Here is a 24,209-nt window from a genome sequence, read left to right as displayed (position 1 = left end):
CCATGTTCCCATACTTCTGTAGTGAGCCCAAGGTGCCATATTTAGGCATCAAATTAGAAACACTAGAATTGAAATACACCCTATAATTAGCAAACTCATGGTGAACCAGAACTCCTAGGAGTGTGTAAGGGACTACAACAGTGCAGTTTCTAGGCTAAAATGCACCCAGGGCGAGGGTGTAAAAATTGCGCCCCCCCCCCCCTAGGTTAGATAGGTAGGTGCCTCTCAGTATAGGTTAGATTAGGTAGGTGCCCCCTAGTATAGGCTAGATTAGACAGGTGCCCCCCAGAATAGGTTAGATTAGGTAGCTGCCCCCCAGTATAGGTTAGATAAGGTAGCTGCCCCCCCAGTATAGGTTAGGTAGGTGCCCCCCAGTATAGGTTAGATAGGTAGCTGCCCCCCAGTATAGGTTAGATTAGGTAGCTGCCCCCCAGTATAGGTTAGATTAGGTAGCTGCCCCCCCAGTGTTGGTTATATTAGGTAGCTGCCCCCCAGTGTAGGTTAGATAGGTAGCTGCCCCCCAGTGTAGGTTAGATAGGTAGCTGCCCCCCAGCGTAGGTTAGATTAGGTAGGTGCCCCCCAGTGTAGGTTAGATAGGTAGCTGCCCCCCAGTGTAGGTTAGATAGGTAGCTGCCCCCCAGCGTAGGTTAGATTAGGTAGGTGCCCCCCAGTGTAGGTTAGATAGGTAGCTGCCCCCCAGCGTAGGTTAGATTAGGTAGCTGCCCCCAGTATAGGTTAGATAGGTAGCTGCCCCCCAGCGTAGGTTAGATTAGGTAGCTGCCCCCAGTATAGGTTAGATAGGTAGCTGCCCCCCAGTGTAGGTTAGATTAGGTAGGTGCCCCCCAGTGTAGGTTAGATAGGTAGGTGCCCCCCAGCGTAGGTTAGATTAGCAGCTGCCCCCCAGCGTAGGTTAGATTAGGTAGGTGCCCCCAGAATAGGTTAGATAGGTAGCTGCCCCCCAGTATAGGTTAGATTAGGTAGCTGCCCCCCAGTGTAGGTTAGATAGGTAGCTGCCCCCCCAGTGTTGGTTATATTAGGTAGCTGCCCCCCAGTGTAGGTTAGATGGGTAGCTGCCCCCCAGTGTAGGTTAGATAGGTAGCTGCCCCCCAGCGTAGGTTAGATTAGGTAGGTGCCCCCCAGTGTAGGTTAGATAGGTAGCTGCCCCCCAGCGTAGGTTAGATTAGGTAGCTGCCCCCAGTATAGGTTAGATAGGTAGCTGCCCCCCAGCATAGGTTAGATTAGGTAGCTGCCCCCAGTATAGGTTAGATAGGTAGCTGCCCCCCAGTGTAGGTTAGATTAGGTAGCTGCCCCCAGTATAGGTTAGATAGGTAGCTGCCCCCCAGTGTAGGTTAGATTAGGTAGGTGCCCCCCAGTGTAGGTTAGATAGGTAGGTGCCCCCCAGCGTAGGTTAGATTAGCAGCTGCCCCCCAGCGTAGGTTAGATTAGGTAGGTGCCCCCAGAATAGGTTAGATAGGTAGATGCCCCCAATAATGGAGGGGGGAGCCGCAGGGAGGGCAGCCTGACCTCTCCCTCCCTCTCCTCTCCCGGGCGCTCTCCGTGCTCCCCCCTCAGATGCAGAGTTCGTGAGCAGCAGGGAAGCGCTGTTTACAACTCACCGGCTGCCTGGCTCCAAGCGCTGCTCTCTCGCCGCTGGTCTCCCCTCTCTGTATACATACTGATACACGCTGCTTCCGGCTACAGGAAGCAGCGTGTATCAGTACGTATACAGAGAGAGAGAGGAGACCAGCGGCGAGAGAGCAGCGCTTGGAGCCAGGCAGCCGGTGAGTTGTAAACAGCGCTTCCCTGCTGCTCACGAACTCTGCATCTGAGGGGGGAGCACGGAGGGCGCCGGGGAGAGGAGAGGGAGGGAGAGGTCAGGCTGCCCTCCCCGCGGCTCCGGCTCCCCCCTCCATTATAGCGCCCCCCTCCCAACAGCGCCCCGGGCGGCGGCACGCTCCGCACGGGGCAAGAAACGGGGCTGGACTACAAAAAAACCCCAAAAAGCCCTCTTACTAAAATCTTATAGAAAACAAAAGTTTGCCTTCTTAAAACAGAAGGTATTTGTGATTATTCAGGTTGGCGTGAGCATGTACAATTAACAAGCTGACAAATCAGTACATTCCAGCGGTTCTGGAGGTGTGGTTAGCTTACATGGACAACAAATGATGATTTGCATATTCAGCAGTGATGCATCGTGGGAGACATCATATGCTCCCTCCAACCTGAATAATTGCAAATACTTCCTGTTTTAAGAAGGCAAACTTTTGTTCTGCATAACATTTAAAGGGATACTGTAGGGGGGTCGGGGGAAAATGAGCTGAACTTACCCGGGGCTTCTAATGGTCCCCTGCAGACATCCTGTGTTGACGCAGCCACTCACCGATGCTCCGGCCCCGCCTCCAGTTCACTTCTGGAATTTCTGACTTTAAAGTCAGAAAACCACTGCGCCTGCACGCCCGTGTCCTCGCTCCCGCTGATGTCACCAGGAGTGTACTGCGCAGACACAGACCATACTGGGCCTGCGCTGTGCGCTCTTGATGACATCAGCGGGATCGAGGACACGGCAACGCAGGCGCAGTGGTTTTCTGACTTTAAAGTCTGAAATTCCAGAAGTGAACCGGAGGCGGGGCCAGAGCATCGGTGAGTGGCTGCGCCAACACAGGATGTCTGCGGGGGACCGTTAGAAGCCGCGGGTAAGTTCAACTCAATTTCCCCCGACCCCCCTACAGTATCCCTTTAAGTAAGTGGGATTTTTGGTCCTTTGTAATCCCTTACACACTCCTAGGAATTCTGGGTCACCATGAGCCTGATGGGTAATCTGTAAAACTAGAACAGCAATCCCTAAAAATGGCCAAGGGCTATTCTTCACCACTTGCCATATAAATTATTTTGTATGTGCCTTAACATTTTGAAGACAACACACACCTTTACCTAAGCAAGAACACTATTAACATCTGCATATTAGTGTCAATTAACTAGGCTGTTGTCTGAAGTAAGAGAATTACCTATACTAATAAATACCCTGAACAAGTAAATCTTTAGAAGTAATGAGACATCTTCTAGAACAAAAAAATATGTCCACATACAGTGTCCACACAGATGCAAGACTTGCATCTGAAGTTAGCTTGTATGAAACAATTTGCTTGCATAATCTAGAAAGAGACATTGGGCAAGTACAATGGTGTGGATATCCAGCTACACCATTGGCAGGGTAAAAAAAAATCTCCAATTTTTATTTAACACATCAGTGGATACACACAAAAAAAAAAAAAAGCTCACGCGTATCGGAGCCATTTGAGCTCCGATACGCGTGAGCTTTTTTCTGTGTATCCACTGATGTGTTAAATAAAATGTGGAGATTTTTTACCCTGCCAATGGTGTAGCAAGATATCCGCTTTCTGTTGCCTCCCAGATCCCAGGCTCCCCTTGGCTAAGTATCGGTGGTTGTAGCGATTCTATTTTTCCTTACAATGGTGTGGAACAGAGATTTCCAGCAAGCTTTGCATCTGTGTATTTGTTGGATGTCAAACTGAGCTTTGCACAACTGATTATTATTTTATGTCTGCACCCAGCTGTACAGGCATTGTTAATAGTACACTAGAGACAAGCAACAGTAAACGTAATAATCCTGAGTTTCCACTTCCACCCACTGTGTACGATTTCCACAGTGCTTTCCTGTAACTTACCTTGCAGTCTTCGCCACGACGGCGCTGTAGTCTCTCCACATCATCTATCTCATATACTTTAATTTCAAATGGTTCTCCCAAGCCCCGCTGTCCATTACATAGAGGTCCATCTACCCAGCGCACTCCAGGGCTATTAGCTGGTTTTCTCACAGGAGAGGTGGCATCTAGTGACAATGCTGGAATTAATCGACGTCTCTGAGATCCTGACAGAGAAAGAATTAATTGTTAAAGTGTTAAAGTAAGTCACTGTAACATATCTATAACTTTACCAGAATTAAAAATGCCAAGACAAAATATTTACATTAAACTAAGTACAAAAGAGTAATTCTGGGAATACAGGATGAGGTTTTTTTTTAGCAGATTAACTGTCCGATCGTTTTTCTGATTGATTTCCATTCACTTCTATGAGAAAATTGTTCAGAAAAACAATCAAAGTCAGATTGGACCTGTTGAAAATTATCTATCGAGCCATTTATCTGCCAAAAAAACCTCATGGTGTATTCTCAGCATAAAACTGCACCAAATATATAAGTCTGTGACCAAATGATTTCTTTACTGACTGGGTCATGGCCTTCAGTATGAAAGGCAGCAGAGAAGTGTAAATCATTTTGCCTATCACAGCATGGAGAAAAAAAATCTAAAAATCTTCCTTACAACTAGATTGTTCCAGATACACATTGAATATGATAGGCACCTGCCTGTCTCAGCTTGCATTCATTCTTATCAAATGACCTGTTTTTTAGTCGGTGAAATTTCACCAAATATAGGAGGTCTCATATCTCCAATCAGTACAAATGTCTTTCATCAATGTATTGCTCATCATTTTATAGTTTAAATGTATTTCTCTTACTTCCACAATATTCCAGAAGAACATTGCTTTTTTTAGGCTATAGTAAATCCATGTTTGCTTCATTTATTTACAATGAACGGGTCCATCTAAAAATGGCGCAGGGAGAAAAATGGCGCACCGTTCTGCCGATAAATGTATCATAAAACGCTATTTACCGAAAATACATTAAAACGGTAAATAGCGTTTTATGCTACATTTATTTCAGCACGGTACGCCAGGGGGCTGCGGGTCGCTAGTATAGGCAGCGGGGGTTGGGGGAGAGAGGCAGCGGACACTGAAGGGCATAGGCAGCGGACACTGAAGGGCATAGGCAGCGGACGAAGATGTGTTCAATATGCATACATTACCTTGTCCCGGGCCGCCGATCGCTCCTTCCCTCCGCTCCTTCACTTCCTAGTTTGTTTGCTGTAGTCCTGCAGCCGGCCAATCACCATGCGGAGAATGAAACCGCATGGTGCTTGGCCGGCTGCAGGACTACAGTAAACGAATGGAGGAAGTGAAGGAGCGGAGGGAAGGAGCGATCGGCGGCCCGGGACAAGGTAATGTATGCATATTGCACACATCTTCGTCCGCTGCCTATGCCCTCAAGTGTCCGCTGCCTCTCTCTTCCCCCCGACCCCTCTGTCCTCAGAAATTTTGAAGCTTTATAACGCTATTTAGCGTTATAAGTGTAAGGCACACTGCCTGCGCCATTTTTTAACACTTATAACGCTAAATAGCGTTATATAATGCAAGTCTATGGGGCGCCCTTCTTATTCATCTGGCGCTGTGCGCCATTTTTAACTGTCCCGCAATGAACAGCTATTTAATTCACAGCATTTTAAAGTGGATCAATCAGTGGTAATGAACCTATTATATTTTTGTTATTAGTTTATATAGGCGGAATTGTAACCTTATTCCACAGCTAAAAAAACTGTGTACAAGTTCTCATAAGGAAAATACATCCTAATGGTGCATATGCCATAAGCTGGCATGTGCACATTTACAGAGCAATGGCATTAGCAACTGTGCAGTGTCTGCCTTTCCAACAGCAGGACATGCAGCTATGCTGATACATTAGGGCCCTTCCACACAGCATGCCCTTCAATCCGATTTTCAAAGCACCAGCGTTTGGACGATGGCAAAGGCACTGTGATTAACGGTGATCCTTTTTAACCTGATCACTGACTAAGGCCTAGTGCACACCGAGCGTTTTTTGGAGCGATCCGCCAGCCGCATCCGCCTGGAAAACCGCTTGGCTAATGTATTGCAATGGGATGGTGCACACCGGCGGTTTGAGGTTTTTGCCAAGCCGCAAACGCGCCTCCTGCTGCGCGTTTGCGGTTTTCGGAAGCGTTTCGTCCTCAATGTAAAGTATAGGAAAAACGCAAACCGCTCTGAAAAACGCTACTTCAGAGCGGTTTGCCAGGCATTTTTGTTACAGAAGCTGTTCAGTAACAGCTTTTACTGTAACAATATGTGTAATCTGCTACACCAAAACGCACCCAAAACCGCTAGGTATGTTTAGAAAACCTCTCTAAATATACCTAGAATCGCTCTGAAATCAGCTCCCAAAACCGCTAGCGTATTGCGGATCTGCTAGCGGTTTTGGTGTGCACTGGGCCATAGTGCCTGCTGCATTTTACCTGCGTTTGCAATTGAGTTAAATGAAGAGGAGCACATACACATCCTATAGCAAGTGTGGTGGTTCGTGATTTATTTATGATTTATTTATTTATTGTACTTATAAAGCGCCAACATATTACGCAGCGCTGGACATTAGTTTAGGTTACAGACAATATTTAGGGGTGACATACAGCAAAATGACAATACCTGAATACAAGAAAGACCAGATCATGCAGCACAGTATGAGTACAAGGTAATGCTTAGTCAGTCACTGGAGGGGAGCATGGAGATTAGGCAAGTTAGGTTCACTCAGATGCATAGCATAGGTTCACAGTAATGGAGGTGCATGATCAGGTAGGACACAAAAGGAGGAGGACCCTGCCCAAAGGCTTATAATCTAGAGATTTACCAGCTCCCATCTTCCTGCAGCTTTTCTTCCTCACATTTACACTCACAAATGGTCTTGCCAATCACACCTGCAATCACTGCGAAACGTGCAAATCACAATAGCGACTGCAGCCCATAATTTGGGGGAGAGTCTGCAAAAGTAGGGAGGGCACTAAATCTACCTATTACTAGGCTACTTACAGTGGGTTGCAAAAGTATTTGGCCCCCTTGAAGTTTTCCACATTTTGTCATATTACTGCCACAAACATGAATCAGTTTTATTGGAATTCCACATGAAAGACCAACACAAAGTGGTGTACACATGAGAAGTGGAATGCAAATCATACATGATTCCAAACATTTTTTACAAATAAATAACTGCAAAGTGGAGTGTGCATAATTATTCGGCCCCCTTTGATCTGAGTGCAGTCAGTTGCCTTTAGACATTGGCTGATGAGTGCTAATGACTAAATAGAGTGCACCTGTGTGGAATCTAAAGTCAGTACAAATACAGCTGCTCTGTGAGGGCCTCAGAGGTTGTCTAAGAGAATATTGGGAGCAACAACACCATGAAGTCCAAAGAACACACAAGACAGGTCCAAGACAGGACAGGGATCAAGTTATTAAGAAATTTAAAGCAGGCTTAGGCTACAAAAAGATTTCCAAAGCCTTGAACATCCCAATGAGCACTGTTCAAGCGATCATTCAGAAATGGAAGGAGTATGGCACAACTGTAAACCTACCAAGACAAGGCCATCCACCTAAACTCACAGGCCGAACAAGGAGAGCGCTGATCAGAAATGCAGTCAAGAGGCCCATGGTGACTCTGGACAAGCTGCAGAGATCTACAGCTCAGGTGGGAGACTCTGTCCATAGGACAACTATTAGTCATGCACTGTACAAAGTTGGCCTTTATGGAAGAGTGGCAAGAAGAAAGGCACTGTTAACAGAAGGCATAAGAAGTCCTGTTTGCAGTTTGCCACAAGCCATGTGGGGGACACAGCAACCATGTGGAAGGAGGTGCTCTGGTCAGATGAGACCAAAATGGAACTTTTTGGCCAAAATGCAAAACGCTATGTGTGGCAGAAAGCTAACACTGCACATCACTCTGAACACACTATCCCCACTGTCAAATATGGTGGTGGCAGCATCATGCTCTGGGGGTGCATCTCTTCAGCAGGGACAGGGAAGCTGGTCAGAGTTGATAGGAAGATGGATGGAGCCAAATACAGGGCAAACTTGGAAGAAAACCTCTTGGAGACTGCAAAAGACTTGAGACTGGGGCGGAGGTTCACCTTCCAGCAGGGCAATGACCCTAAACATAAAGCCAGGGCACCAATGGAATTGTTTAAAACAAAGCATACCGTTATTGTCGCCGTATAAGACGCACTTTTTCTCCCCCAAAAATGGGGAGAAAAAGTCCCTGCGTCTTATACGGCAAAGGCAGGGAATTCCCAAGTTCCGAACGCCCGCTGATACGAAGCGCCAACCCGCCGCCATGTTGGGAATTCCCTGACTTTTTGTCCGCTTCCCCCTTGCGTCTCCTGGTCCCCCCCTGTGCAGTAATGTATAGTGGGAGACCTCCGCGCTACCCCCCGCTAGCCTCCTCTCCCTCCCCCTCATCTTTCCTGGCCCCTCCTGTGCAGTAATGTATAGCGGCAGCTTACCTTCCAAGCGCCCGCGGTGGATGCAGACATCGGTCTCCACGCTACTTCTCGCTCTTGTGTCCGGCTTGTACTGATGTCATCAGTACAAGCCGGACACAAGAGCGAGAAGTAGCGTGGAGACCGATGTCTGCATCCACCGCGGGCGCTTGGAAGGTAAGCTGCCGATATACATTACTGCACAGGGGGGGCCAGGAAAGACGAGGGGGAGGGAGAGGAGGCTAGCGGGGGGTAGCGCAGAGGTCTGACATCGCCGCGGGAGCATTGATTAGGTAAGTTGCGGCTATGCACTGCAGCACGGGGGACCAGGAGACACATGGGGGGAAATATTGGAGTGGGGCATATTGGACACACATGGGGCAGACACGCTGGGCACACATGGGGCAGACACGCTGGGCACACATGGGGCAGACACGCTGGGCACACATGGGGCAGACACGCTGGGCACACATGGGGCAGACACGCTGGACACACATGGGGCAGACACGCTGGGCACACATGGGGCAGACACGCTGGACACACATGAGGCAGACACGCTGGACACACATGGGGCAGACACGCTGGGCACACATGGGGCAGACACGCTGGACACACATGGGGCAGACACGCTGAACACACATGGGGCAGACACGCTGAACACACATGGGGCAGACACGCTGGGCACACATGGGGCAGACACGCTGGGCACACATGGGGCAGACACGCTGGGCACACATGGGGCAGACACGCTGGGCACACATGGGGCAGACACGCTGGACACACATGGGGCAGACACGCTGGACACACATGGGGCAGACATGCTGGACACACATGGGGCAGACATGGGTTACACAGGAGCACACATCAGGACACATGGGGATACACAAGGACACCATTTGGGCTAGAACATGTACAAGACGCTCCTGGAACATGGACGCACCAGGTTTAGTATGTATATTTTTTTTCCCCTGGTTTTTGCCCTCTAAACCTGGGTGCGTCTTATATTCCGGAGCGTCTTATACGGCGCGAAATACGGTATCTATGTGTTAGAATGGCCCAGTCAAAGTCCAGATCTAAATCCAATCAAGAATCTGTGGCATGATCTGAAAACTGCTGTTCACAAACGCTGTCCATCTTATCTGACTGAGCTGGAGTTGTTTTGCAAAGAAGAATGGGCAAGGATTTCAGTCTCTAGATGTGCAAATCTGGTAGAGACATACCCTAAAAGACTGGCAGCTGTAATTGCAGCAAAAGGTGGTTCTACAAAGTATTGACTCAGGGGGCCGAATAATTACGCACACCCCACTTTGCAGTTATTTATTTGTAAAAAAAATGTTTGGAATGATGTATGATTTTCGATCCACTTCTCACATGTACACCACTTTGTATTGGTCTTTAATGTGGAATTCCAATAAAATTGATGCATGTTTGTGGCAGTAATGTGACAAAATGTGGAAAACTTCAAGGGGGCCGAATACTTTTGCAACCCACTGTATATAAATTGTATAAGATCAAAGTCACTACCACTGGCAGATTATGCAGTTTTGAGATTCTCTTTACAACCAAGGACAAGTATGAGAGGCATGACAGACGACTAAAATTGATGTTTCTAGACACTTTTTACTTGTGCCTAGTTGTGATGTCGATAAGGCTTGATTCATTCCTGCATACATAAACTTTAGGGCTGGTTTTACCTATGTGCAGTTTGGTGTCCTGTTGCAAAAGAGCCCAGGGCAGGACAATCACACCGCACCATTTTCCCGTACATATTACCCTGTTGCAGACTTGCGCTGTCAGGGTAATATGCATAGCTCCGCCCTAAAACAGTGACATGCTTCCTGCTTGACAGATCAGCATGCACACCGCCACAATTTTAATAGATTGTTGCGGTGCTATAGACTCCAATGCAAATGCCCACTGCATGGTACTGTTCAGCAATGCATTGCAGTCTGTGTCTCCTCCGTGTTTTTGGAAAAACTTCTGTGCATGAGGTTGAACTGTGGGTATTGTGGCCAATCTCATAGAGACTTATGTCCACAGCAGCAAGGCAGCATACCATGACGTGTGAAATGTGTGAAAGAGGCCTTATGCAATAATTAAACTCCACTGAAGTGTGTATGTTTAGTCATGCTTCACCACAAAAGCAGACACTCTTGCTCAAATTCCATCCACTATAGCTTTAAAATAAACAATGCTACAATAGATTAAACCCACACATTTTATTTGTCCATTTGTCCTGGCTATCACAACATTTAAATTATTTTTATTTGGAAATAAAGGTGTATTTTTTGTTTACCCCCCCCCCCTCCTGTACCCTATCAATAATTACAAGGCCTTATTTACATTACATTTACATTTCTAAAACATTATTATCCACCCAAAAAAATTATTTAAATTTTTTTATTTAAATGTTTTATTTATTAATGTTTGTCTTAGGTTTAGGCACCACCAGGGGGGTCTTAGGTTTAGGCACCACCAGGGGGGTCTTAGGTTTAGGCACCACCAGGGGGTCTAGGGGTTAGGGATAGGTACAGGCAGGGTTTTTAACAAACGTAATTATAAGTTTCAGTTTAGAAACAGGGAAGATTAACGTTTTAAGAATTGCCAATTTCATACACATTATTTAATGATTTATAAATTCTTAAAACACTATTTGTAAACGAAATTCTACACAATATTTTTATAAACAATAATACTGCTTATCGTTTACACCACGCGCCCTTTTTTCCCCCGACGCCCTTTTTTGATGTACGCGATAGGACCACCCTGACTATAAAAGCGAAACTCCACCCAATAGACAGCATTCCTTTTTTTCGTCCTCGCTGCCAGATAAGTGACTTTTCTTTTCAACCATTTTTCCTGAGGTTGTTTTTTGTATATATATTGACTGCCTGCTTAAAAACCTTACCTATGCCGTTTTTGGTACGCCGGTCTGTCTCTAGGCCTCCTGACCGAAGCTCTGCTCCTGGGTATCTAAATCAATAGGTGCAGTAGTGCTGGTTGGTCTCCAGTATTCTAAATATTCATTAAATATGAATTACCTATCTGTCCGCCTTGCCTATTACCTTTTCGCCGCATCTGCGGTGTAGGAAAGTGCTTACAACTTTAGTTTTATTTAAAAGTTGTTTGCCAACTGTCTCCGGGTAGAATGGCGTCTGGTATGCGTTCTGCGCATGTGTGCAAGTGCAAAGGTCGCGGCGGCCATCTTTGATTTGGGCAAAATTTATCCTTTTGCTTGTGGATGCTGCGGCGGCCATCTTGGATAGGGGCGGTAGAATCTCGTGCTATTTAATCGGACGCTGTTCGCCCGCCCCTGTCCATTTCAAGCTGTTGTTTGCCCAGCTCGGACGCAGTGATTCCGGCAAGGATTGCCCTCCATAAGCCCTCTTCTGAAGGTATGTGCGCCGCCTCATAGGCTGCTGTTGTACCATATATATATATATATATATATATATATATATATATATATATATATATATATATCATGAGAAGCCTGCTAAAAAGCTTGCTTCTGTTTTTCTCACAGCCTTCTTGTTTGAAGCATGGGAAAACACTCAAAAAAAGACCATCATAAAAATTCAAGGTAAGGTAGGTAAGTTAAAGAGGCCTTAACTCTCTATCTGTCAAAACAGGTTAAAAAAGAACTGTTTTCTCTTCCTTTAAGCACAAAGCATTCTCATGTCAAAGAGAGTTCGCACAGCTTAAGAAAGAAGCATGACAAACGCTCTCCTGTACGAAAAGAGGTCAAAGGACTTCACCCGAAGGATCGTTCTTCATCACTTAATTCGCCAGAAGTCGGTTTTAGGAAAAGAACCTTTTCATCTAGATTAGCGTCTAGGTCTCCTGAATCAGTTCAAAGACAATTATCTCCGCATCGCAAATGTTCTCAGAAATCGGATAGACCTGCAGAGCATCAATGCTGGATTTGTGTAAAAGACAAATTACCGGATAAAATGGTGTGTGAAACATGTCTTATAGAGATCACTGGTGAAAGTCGAGATATCTCGGACGTCATTAAACAGTCTGTTCAAGATGCCATGGCGCAATTCAGCAAAAAATCTATTCCTCAATCTACTGCGGCTGATCGCCTTTAGGATGTTCATTCCGATGTCTCAGAGGCTGCTTCAGATATTTCCGAAGACTCAGGACTCAGTAATTGATTTCGCTATGGTACCCTCATTTATAAATCAGATTAAACAATCCATAGAATGGGAAGAAGTTGAAGAACAGGATAATGCGAAAAGAAGGAGATACTTCAAGCATCTAGATAAGACTAGGGTTTAATTCCCTCTAATGGATGAAGTCAGAGATCTATTCCAGGAGGAATGGGCGCAGCCTACCAGAAAGCCTTCGGTTCGTAACCGTCTGAAGAAAATGTATCCGCTATCTCAAAAGGATGAATCTTTGGTAGATTCATCCCCAGTAGTAGACGCGGCAGTTGCGAGACTCGCAAGGAATACTACATTACCATTAGAAGATGCAGCCTTCTTTAGAGATATCCAGGATAAACAGTTAGATCAAGACTTAAAGAGAATCTGTATTGTTAAAATCGCACAAAAGTAAACCTACCAGTGCGTTAGGGGACCTCGCCTATTCCCCTCTGTCACAATTTCGCCGCTCCCCGCCGCATTAAAAGTAATCAAAATCAGTTTTAAAAAGGTTGTTTATAAACAAACAAAATGGCCACCAAAACAAGAAGTAGGTTGATGTACAGTATGTCCACACATAGAAAATACATCCATACACAAGCAGGCTGTATACAGCCTTCCTTTTGAATCTCAAGAGATCATTTCTGTGTTTCTTTCCCCCTGCAGCGTTCATGCACTGAAGTGACAGGCTGATCCTTTCTTGCTGCAAACAGCTCTGCCTGTGTCTAATTTCTCAGTATGTGAAAGCCCAGCCAGCTCAGAGGACGATTTATCCAGCTTGCAAAAGATAAGAGAGCAGAGAGAAGCTGCCCTAATCTAAATAGCACACAGGCAGGGGGCCCGGAGGGGGGCGTGCATAGCAGAAACACAACACTGAAGAACTTGGCAGCCTTCCAGACACAGGGTGACAAGTCCGAAAGGGGAAAGATAAGCTGATTTATTACAGAGATGGTGATAGTAGAAAGTGCTGCAGTAAGCCAGAGCACATTAGAACAGGTTTAGGAACTTGTAGGATGGTAGAAAACCGGATGAAATTTTTGTTACAGAGTCACTTTAAGGAAAACCTATATGGCGGCAGCAGACTCATCTAGACCCGCTATTGCCTTGACATCGGTCTCAAAGGCGTTGAAAAATTGGGTGAATGATATTTATAATGCTATCTCGCAAGGCGCAGACAAAGAAGAATTATTTGCTTCTTTAAAAAAGATGAAGATGACAGCGGATTTTATGGGTGAGGTCTCTCTAGATATTATTAAAAGTTCTAGCAGGGCTATGCTCTACTCTGTCCTAGCTAGAAGAACACTTTGGCTGAAGTCATGGTCGGCAGATCCTTCTTCCAAGTTAACCTGGGCCAGAATCCCCTATGATGGTAAGAACCTATTCGGTCCAAAAATAAAGATGGCAATATCAAGGGTAACGGGGGGAAAAACTGGTTTACTTCCCCAGGACAGAAAATTTAAAAGAGTGAAGTGGAATCAGCAAAGACAACAAACTTCTCAAAAATTTAGACAGCCAAGAAACTACACTCCTGCCAAACAGTACAATAGGAATTGGAGAAATACGCAATCTACTTTTGCCAAGTCTGCAAAGAGTAGAGCCTCTTCTGCAACTTCGACTAACGGAAAGTCTTTTTGACATACTGCCTGTCCAAACTGTCCTCGTAGGAGCAAGGCTGTCTCTATTTGCTTCAGTTTGGGCGAAAAACATATCAGATCCTTGGGTCAATCAAATTTTAGCAAACGGGCACAAGTGGTCCTTCAAGAAAGCTCCAGTTCTTCCTCGAATTATAGAGACCAAGGTACCCAAAAATCATCAGAAGAGAAAAATCCTTCAAGAATATGTTCAAAATTTAATTTCACAAGGAGCAGCAGTTCCGGTTCCTTAAACGGAACATTTCAAAGGCTATTATTCCCGCATCTTCCTAGTTCAAAAAAAGACAGGAGAATGGAGGCCTGTTATAGACCTCAAGTCACTAAACAAGTTTATCGACATTCCAAGGTTCAAGATGGAGTCTCTTCAAACAGTCATAAGGGCAGTCAGAACTGGAGATTGAATGTGCTCCCTCGATTTGAAGAATGCGTATTTTCATGTTCCCGTCGCTCCTACATTTCAAAAATTCTTACGCTTTCTCGTGGGAGGCATCCATCTCCAGTTCTGTAGTCTGCCCTTCGGTCTGTCCACTTCCCCGAGAACGTTCTCAAAAGTGCTACTAGCACTGGTTGCACTCCTAAGACAAGAAGGGGGTCTACATGAAAAGGGCGCCGGTAAAAAAGGGCGCCTGGTGGAGCCCATATATACCAACTTCGGCTACAAAAAAGGCGCCTGGTGTAGCCCATATAAACTTCGGCTACAAAAAAGACGCTTGGTGTAGCCCATATAAAAACTTCGGCTAGAAAAAAAACTCTGGGATGTGTTAATTACTATTCCCCCTCCAGGACGCCATGGATAGTGGGGGAATGAAATAATTCGGCTTACAGTGCTTGTAGCCCATATAAAAACTTCGGCTACAAAAATACTCCGGGATGTGTTAATTACTATTCCCCCTCCAGGCCGCCATGGATAGTGGGGGAATGAAATAATTCGGCTTCCAGCACTTGTAGCCCATATAAAAACTTAGGCTAGAAAAAAAGGCAATAATATGGGCTACAAAGGGGCACCTTACTGTAGCCGAAAACCTTGTAGCCGGAAAAATATGGGCTACAAAGGGGAGCCCGCTTGTAGCCTAAAACCTTGTAGCCGAAAAAATATGGGCTACAAAGGGGAGCCTGCTTGTAGCCTATATCAAAACTCGGGCGCCCTTTTCTACACATTGTAGCCCATATTTCCAGAAATAACATTGATGTCTATGGCGGCGCCCTTTTCATACAGGCAGCTCGGGCGCCCCTTTCAACCGATCCCCAAGAAGGAGTAAGGCTACTACATTATCTGGACAACATCCTTATTCTGGCCAGATCAAGAGATCAGTTGTTAGAGTATCGGGACAAAGTAATCGACAGGCTAGTCGAGTTTGGCTGGCTACTGAATTTCAAAAAGAGTCAACTGGATCCGACGCAGAGTCTAGTTTTTCTAGGAGCTCAATTCTCCACAGTTGAAGGCTTAGTTTCTCTTCCAGTACAGAAACAGAGCACTCTCATCCAAAGAATATCTCTAGCTCAGAAACAGAAAATTTTGACAGCAAGGCAATGCATGAAAGTGATAGGACTGATGTTGTCCACGATTCCTATGGTCAAGTGGTCTCACTGGCATCTCAGGGACTTTCAACTGAATTTCCTATCTCAGTGGAACTCTCGAGACCTGAATTTTCCGATATTAATTCCGAGAAAAGTACGGGAAGCTTTGAATTGGTGGAAAGATCGGTCCAACCTACAGAACTGCTTTTCTCTAATGCCTCCACAGTGGATGATAATAACTTCCGATGCCAGTGCACAAGGTTGGGGGGCGACCTGGGAAGATTGGGCAGTCCAGGGCGTTTGGGACTCCCCACAAAATCATGTAGTATCAAATATCATCGAGCTCAGAGCTGCCCTCCAAGCTTTGAAAGCCTTCTTACCAAAGATATACTCGAAACCAGTTATGCTGAAGTTGGACAACAAGGCGGCGGTTTCGTACATCAGAAGGCAAGGTGGGACCCACAGCAGGTCCCTCATGGAGGAGTTGAAACCAATTATGTCATTTGCGCAGGAAAATTTACTGGATCTGACAGCAGTCTATATTCCGGGTCCGGAAAATTCTCAGACAGACAAACTATCAAGGAAAGAGTTGTGCAACAATGAGTGGTCTCTCAACCTGAAAGTGTTTCAGCAGATAGTGGGGAAGTGGGGGTTACCCCAAATAGAGTTGTTTGCGACCTCTACCAACAGGAAACTTCAAAACTTCTTTTCTCGTTTTCCGGCAAGCAATAGCGACAGATGCTCTAATACAGAAATGGCCCTTTCGAAAAGCATATGCCTTCCCGCCAATTCCCCTCATCTTCAGATCTCTTCAGAAAGTGCTCACTTTGGAGGGAGAGATCTTGGCGGTACTGCCCAACTGGCCAAGGAGGCCATGGTATACGCTCCTGAAGTCTCTTTTGCTGGAACAACCCATGCCTCTTCCTCTAATGCCGGATCTGTTAATCCAGAATGGTTTCCTGCATCCGAACCCAGGCAAGTTGAAACTTGCGGCCTGGTGGTTGAAAAACAGAGACTCTTAAGTCAGGGTTGTGCTGCTGAAGTAGTAGACATTTTACTTTCGGCAAGGAAGCCTTCAACTATGACCGTTTATAACAAGGTTTGGAAGAAGTTTGTGGCATTCGCCCATCTTAACTCGTTTGATGCATTGAATCCTGGCGTGACTAACATTTTGGCCTTTCTTCAAAAAGGTTTACAATTGGGGCTAGCATACAATACTTTGCGGTCACATATGTCAGCAATAAGCGCAGTGTTAGGAGTTTCCTGGTCAACAAATTTGTTAGTCAAACAGTTCTTTAAAGCAGCCCTCAAACTGAGACCTCCCAGGAAACCTAGGTTCCCGCAGTGGGATCTTCCTCTTGTTTTGGAGTTTTTGTCTCAGTCACCGTTTCTACCAGTCGAAAAATGTTCTTTGTATAACTTAACATTGAAAACAACTTTTCTTATAGCCATTACTTCTGGACGCAGAGTTTCTGAAATCCAGGCTTTAAGCTGGAAAGAGCCTTTTTTTTATCATTTTTTGAAGACCGAGTGGTCCTAAATCCAGTTGAGGCATTTATCCCAAAAGTGTCATCATACTTTCACTTTTATGAAAAATGGACTTTGCCATCATTTAAGGATCCTTTAAACCCAGATAGTCTGCATCCTCTGGATCCAGTTTCAACAATCAGGAACTACTTATCTTTGACAAAAGACTTTAGGTCTTCAGATAGACTGTTTGTGTTGCCATCTGGTCCCTATAAAGGGAGAGAAGCATCAACTAGAACTATTGCCAGGTGGATAGTATGCACAATCCAGAGAGCAAACAAGGCAAAGAATCTTTCCCCTTCAGAACTAGTGTCTGCTCACTCTACCAGGGGCATGTCAGCTTCATGGGCATGTCTGGGTAGAGTCTCATTGGAGACTATTTGCAGAGCGGCTAATTGGGCCCCAAGTAATACCTTTATAAAGCACTATAAAATAGAGCCTGCTTCCTTGTCAACCTCTTCCTTTGGTAAGAAAATTATTTCCTTAGCTGTTGACCAATCGTTATAATAATAGCTGCTTTTTTGTTGCTGTTTTCTTTAATTAAAGTTTTTTTTCTTCACTGCAATACCCTCCCTTTGATTTTTTATGTCTAGTTAGTGCCCATATGTTATGCTGTCATGGAGTTGCCAGGGAATTAGGAAAATTGTATACTCACCTTTCAGGCAATTTTCCTTTCCTGGCAATACTCCATGACAGCATACATTCCCACCCATTTTTAGGCAGCTCGTACGAATTAAGGAATGCTGTCTATTGGGTGGAGTTTCACTTTTATAGTCAGGGTGGTCATATCTGGCAGTTAGGGGCGGGAAACTGCCCATATGTTATGCTGTCATGGAGTATTGCCAGGAAAGGAAAATTGCCTGAAAGGTGAGTATACAATTTTCCTAAGTTTTTACCACTATATGCCCCCAAAGCACACAGGAAGTGTTTGTGTATTTATATGAATGAATGATTACTGGCTTCTAGCTGAAGCCATGATCATTCATTCACAGTACTGAAAAGTTATTTTAAACAGCAGATGAAAAATGATCTCCTAGAAGAAAACTCAGGAGAAAAAGTGAATTGCATATGGGCCATTATGTTTGAACAAATTGCGGTTTATACTGATAATATCATTTGACCATTAAGCTTTAAAGTGAACCTTAACTGAACTTAAAAAAAAGGTTTCACTTACTTGGGGCTTCCACCAGCCCCCTGCAGATGTCCTGTACCTGCGCTATCACTCACAGATCATCCACTCACTTGCCGTGACTCAGTTTAGTTTTTGGCAGTGCGCCTGTCCAACCCTGGCCGCACGCATCCTCAATCGCGCTCCCGTCCTTGTGGCCGACCTGCGTCTGCGTGCGTACGTACATAGTACTATGCGTACATACATAGTACTGCGCAGGCGCAAGGCAACCCCGGGGACAGGAGCATGATTTATGCGGCCAGGACTGCTCGGTGACTGATCAGTCGCCAAAATAAAACTCAGCCATGGCAGGGGTGAGTGATCGGTGAGTGACGGTGTGGGCACAGGACGGCTGCAGGGGGGCTGGTGGAAGTCCCAGGTAAGTAAAATGAACCTTGACTGAACCTAAAAAAGGTTTCAAAGGAAATATCAGGGAATTTGATCAAAATGAGAGCTAATTACATGGAGCTTCCTCCAGCCAGGGCCGGCCTTTGCTATGAGCGACCTGTGCGGTCGCTCAGGGCGCCATGCTCTCAAGGGCGCATGTGTCCTGTCGCCCCTTGCCACCCCGCTGTCTCCCTGTGTCCTCTCCGTCTATATTTAGAGCAGGACTACAAGAAAATGGCCGCCGGTGTCCACAAACGCAGACAAACGGCGACCATTTTCTTGTAGCCTGCTCTAACTACAAATGGAGCGGAGGCGGGGAGAGAAGAGTGACGTCGGCGCTGGAGCTGGATGTCAGGTGAGTCAGTCTCTGCCCGGCCCGCTGCCACAAAAAGGGGGGGAGGGTTACCTACACTGGTGGCAAACTACCTACGCTGGGAGCAAACTACCTACGCTGGGAGCAAACTACCTACACTGGGAGCAAACTACCTACACTGGGAGCAAACTACCTACACTGGGGGCAAACTACCTACACTGGGGGCAAACTACCTACACTGGGGGCAAACTACCTACACTGGGGGCATACTGGGGGCAAACTACCTACACTGGTGGCAAACTACCTACACTGGGAGCAAACTACCTACACTGGGGGCAAACTGCCTACACTGGAGGCATACTACCTACACTGGGGCAAACTACCTACACTGGGGGCAAACTACCTACACTGGGGGCATACTGGGGGCAAACTACCTACACTGGGGGCATACTACCTACACTGGGGGCATACTACCTACACTGGGGGCATACTACCTACACTGGGGGCATACTGGGGCATACTACCTACACTGGGGGCAAACTACCTACACTGGGGGCAACCATGCTACTACACTGGGGGAAACTGTACTAGCTACACTGAGGGTAGCTATGCTACCTATATGGGGCAACTATACTACCTACAATGGGGGCAACTATGCTACCTATATGGGGACAACTATGCTACTTATGGGGGGGGCAACAAAATCCGGTTTCGCTCAGGGAGCTGTGAAATCTAAGGCCTGCCCTGCCTCCAGCACCTGGAAGGCTATGTGTCCCACGCTCCGATCCCAGCTGGTCTCCCAGGCACGCACCCATGCCACTCGTGATTGTGCACACATGGCCGGGAGATTTGTGCGCAAGCGCAGTACTTCTGCAGAATAGCCCTCCAGAGACTAGAGGAAGCCCTAGGCAAGTAGATCTCATTTTGTTAAAATTCCCTGATATTTCCTTTAAGCAGGCCCAGGAGGGAAATTTCTGTCAATTGGACGCGGTGGGGGAACCAATGTTAGATGAAAAGCCCATAGCTTAGCATTGTATCAAATCAAATATTTTCAATAGATTTCAGGGTGATATCTACAGAAAATCTGTGTCGTGTATGGTGGGAATCGATCCCTCTTGGTCGAGAAGAATTGATCTGTTTGCCACATTGGACAAATATCTATGCGTGTATGGCCACCTTTAGACAATAATTATGTTAGTTAGAGTAAAAATGGAAATAACAAAGGCATTAAAACTGCAGAGAGAAAACAGGGTTCCCCACACAATTCAATTCAAACTACAATAATTTACAAGTGTATTGTCTCGGTCACAAAGTATGATACTGAAGAAAACTACACATGTAAGTGATAATCAAGAACACAGATTCTGTACATAACCATGGGTACTTAGAACCCTGCCTTTAATTGTAAATGGAAAACAAGGAGACATTTTGGCATGTTTCTTTGTCAGGGCCCAGCTTCCACAGAGAACACAATGGCCCATATGCAATTCACTTTTTCTCCTAAGTTTTCTCCTATGAGATAATGTTGTATCTTCTGTTTAAAATAACTTTGTAGCATGCTGCAATTGAAACAGTATTAAAAAGTTTGTGAAAAAACACTGTTAAAATTATTCAGAGTATTTTCTTGCTTGCTGGTGGCTTCAGAGGCATTTTATTTATAGAAGCAAAAATATCACCTAGGAGACAAATTAGGAGAAAAGTGGATTGCACATGGCCCAATGGTCCTTATTCAATTCACTTTTCCTTTTAAATTATCTCCTAGGAGATAATTTTTCATCTTCTGTTTAAAATAACTTTTCAACTCTCTGCAATAAAAAAAATACCAAAAACTTGTTGAAAAAATACTGTAAAAATTATTCAGAGTATTTTCTTGCTTGCTGGTGGCTTAACCCTCATGGCGTTTTATCAAAATCTACCAGGGGGCAGCAAAGTCGTTTTTTTAAATTGTTTTTTTTCATGTAGCGAGACAAGGTCTCGCTACATGATAGCCTCCGGCGATCGGAGATCAGGAGATCCCGTTCAAAGAACGGGATCTCCTGGAGGGCTTCCCCCGTTGCCATGGCGACGGCCCGGAAAGGGGACTCCGATCCACCCCACAGCGCTGCCTGGCACTGATTGGCCAGGCAGCGCACGGGGTCTGGGGGGGGGGGGGGGGGGCGGCGCGACGAATAATGGCGGATCGGCGGGTGGCGGCGGCGATCGCATTGCACACGCAGCTAGCAAAGTGCTAGCTGCGTGTAGCAAAAAAAATTATGCAAATCGGCCCAGCGGGGCCTGAGCGGTGCCTTAATGGCGGCATAGCCCGTGCTCAGCACGGGCTTACCGCCAGGGAGGTTAAAATGACTTTTATTCATAAGGGCCCATATGCAATTACATTTTCCCCTACATTTTCTCCTAGGTGATATTTTCACAACTTGAAAATAAAATGCCTTTTAAACTACCAACAAGTCAGAAAATACTCACTATAATTTGCATAGCACATGTTCCCCTATTTCTGGTATTGTTTCAATTGAAAATTGCAGAAAAATTATTTTAAATACTAGATGAAAATGTATATCCTAGGAGAAAACTCAGGAGAAAAAGTTAATTGCATATTGGCCAAAGTGTGAAAATATCACCTAGGAGAAAACTTAGGAGAAAAAGTGAATAGAATAAAGGCAAGGTCCATATGCAATTACATTTTTCTCCTTAGTTTTCTCCTAGGAGATACATTTTCATCTTTTGTTTGAATAACTTTTCAGCACTCTGCAACAACTGAAAAGTACCAAAAAGTAGGCGATAAAGTACGGTTACATTTTTTTTATATATATTTTCTTATTTGTATTTGCTGGGGGTTGAATGTATCACCTAGGAGAAAACTCGGGATAAACAATTAATTGCATACGGGGCAATGTGTTTGGGAATACTATCTAATGAGACCAACAACAGTAATATCACTGGTCCATGGTGCATACCGCAGCTTTAAAAAAAGTTGTTTAACATCCTAATACTATTTGACATTAGATTACAATGCTCTTTGATGTAAAAATCACTCCCTGATATTCCTTTGCAGAAGTTGCGCAGTTCATCTGCAGAACCAATTACAAGTTTTTGTTCTGCTCACCTGCTCAATAATCTGTTCACCTGCCTTAGAAAGGAGTTTTGATTTCTTCTGCAGCATTGAAATGGCATATAATAATCAATGCAGTGTCTTTCCTACTATGCATATCTGAACCTGAGAACTCAACAAAGCAAGAAGCAACAAGACAAAGCACAGGGAAATTAACACTACTCCTTTCTTGTGGTTTTAGTAAGTGGGAAGGCGCCTTAAGAATGTTTTCATAACACCATGACTGACACGATCAGCATCACTCAGCATTACTCAGCTGACAGAGTGGATCCTCATTTGTGAATTCCTCTTGGATTCCTCTCATCACTCCCTGATTTCTGTGGCTTACATGACAAGCAATTGATAAGCTTAGCTGGAGAGACACAGGTAACAATTAAGCAGTGTTTGTTATATTGCCACACAACAGGACTGAGCTTGCCTCTCCACAGAGAACAGAAACATGAGCCACCAGCGACTCCTACACATGGGGGCAATAAAAATGACTTGATGTGTTTAAAACCGCTTGAAGACTGATATTATTCAGATTGAAACAACGCCAAATGAACACATGCACCTCACTGAGAACATGGCTGCAGTAATAAAATTTGCTTCTACAAAAGATAGATTGTGTGCAGATGATTATGTGCATAGATTCCAGGGATGAATGCATGACTCACAGATGCTTAACACTCATGGACACCAGTACTAAAGATTACTAGAAAATGAATACAGCTTCTGAAATCACATACAAGGACATTGCAGGTTACAAAGATTTTTCATGCATATAAGTAGATGACCTCCTTTTTCTATTATACTGTAAGGAACTAATGGTATACTTTCCATTATTTTAGATTATAAATGCAAAGACATTTAAAATAGAATACTTCATACATTGAAACCATCCAAACATTTTACTTTTACTAGGAGAAATTAATTACATCATAAAACATTTCAAAGTAAGTATTCTATAAAACAAAATGATACACAAGTCATAAATGACCTCACAAGTAATAAATTATCTTCTTCTACGTACAAGTCATAAATAATGCCACTTCCATGGGGATATGTCACCATCTTTTTACAAACTTTGTATCACTGCTAGGGAATATGAACCAATATGGTTTGTAATGAAAAAATCTGGTGGGAAATACGTAACCACATGATCAACTATTGAATCTCAAAGACAACCATGAGATCAGCCTCTCCATAAAGAAATGTCTCCCTGTCCACACGCTGGCTACCATAAAATCTGCCTGTGACTTGCTGTGTATTGAGGTACACCTTTTACTAGAACAAAGCATTTCAAATAAAACAGCAGAGATGTCCATGCTACATAGTTAATTACATAGTTAACAAGGTTGAAAAAAAAGACATGTATCCAGCAAGTTCAACCTCAAAAACAGGATTGGTGTTGAATGTTTGGGTTCTGAACCCCAAGGTCCCCAATTCAAACACCATTTCAGAATGGAACAGCAGGTCAGGGTGCTCGATTGATTGATTTCAGGAGACAATATCTCGAAGGTCGGCAAGGTAAGGATTATTTTGACATGTTCACAAGTAATGCAAATCTTGATTATGTACGTTTTTCACTGTATGCTCAAATCCTATAGTTATATTGCTGAGTTACTTGTCCATTAAGAAGTTTTATTTTTCACATTCACTTACTAACCAGCTCCTGCCATCTCCAACTCAAAATCACAAATTGCATCCGACCTTTCCTCCCTCAGGACTCAACTAAAATATTAATACATGCTCTTATAATATCTTGGCTGGACTATTGTAACATACTACTTTGTGGACAACCAAATAACAGACTGGCACCTCCCCAATCTGTACTGAACTTGGCTGCTCATCTCATTCATCTTTTTTTTTCTAGAAATTCCTCCTCTGCTCCTCTCTGTCAAGCTCTTCATTGGCTACCAATTAGCCAGAGAATCCAGTTCAAACTCTTAACTTACACAGCTCTCCACAATCTCTCTCCTTTATACATCTCCTCACTAGTTTCCAGATACCAACCCAACCACCATCTCAGATCTGCACATGACTGAAAGGAAGTGGTCACTATTTTGCCCAGACTATGGCCTAATCAAATGTCAGATGTCTCAAGCCTTCCAATACCCCTGGCTCCAGGATAGAAAGAGTTAGAATGACAATACCACACACATATTAGTGAGCAAGGAAGCTGATGTATGAAACACCCAAAGTGGGTCCTTATATGCTCAAAGTACAGAGTTTGC

At 44.7% G+C, this 24,209-nt stretch overlaps 1 protein-coding gene across 5 annotated transcripts in view; it reads right to left on the bottom strand.

The window, feature by feature from the left end:
• The window catches only part of KIF26B (kinesin family member 26B), a 568,793-nt gene that overhangs the window by 14,957 nt on the left and 529,627 nt on the right, over positions 1-24,209 (bottom strand). For all 5 annotated transcript variants that reach the window (XM_068232060.1, XM_068232061.1, XM_068232062.1 and 2 more), the window contains one exon: positions 3,687-3,889. In XM_068232060.1, the coding sequence (XP_068088161.1) occupies positions 3,687-3,889 (203 nt within the window). The remainder of the gene's footprint in view (positions 1-3,686; positions 3,890-24,209) is intronic.

This window comes from Hyperolius riggenbachi, chromosome 4, assembly GCF_040937935.1.
Source record: "Hyperolius riggenbachi isolate aHypRig1 chromosome 4, aHypRig1.pri, whole genome shotgun sequence".
Taxonomy (NCBI): Eukaryota; Metazoa; Chordata; class Amphibia; order Anura; family Hyperoliidae; genus Hyperolius; species Hyperolius riggenbachi.
This window is presented reverse-complemented; position numbering and strand designations above follow the sequence as displayed.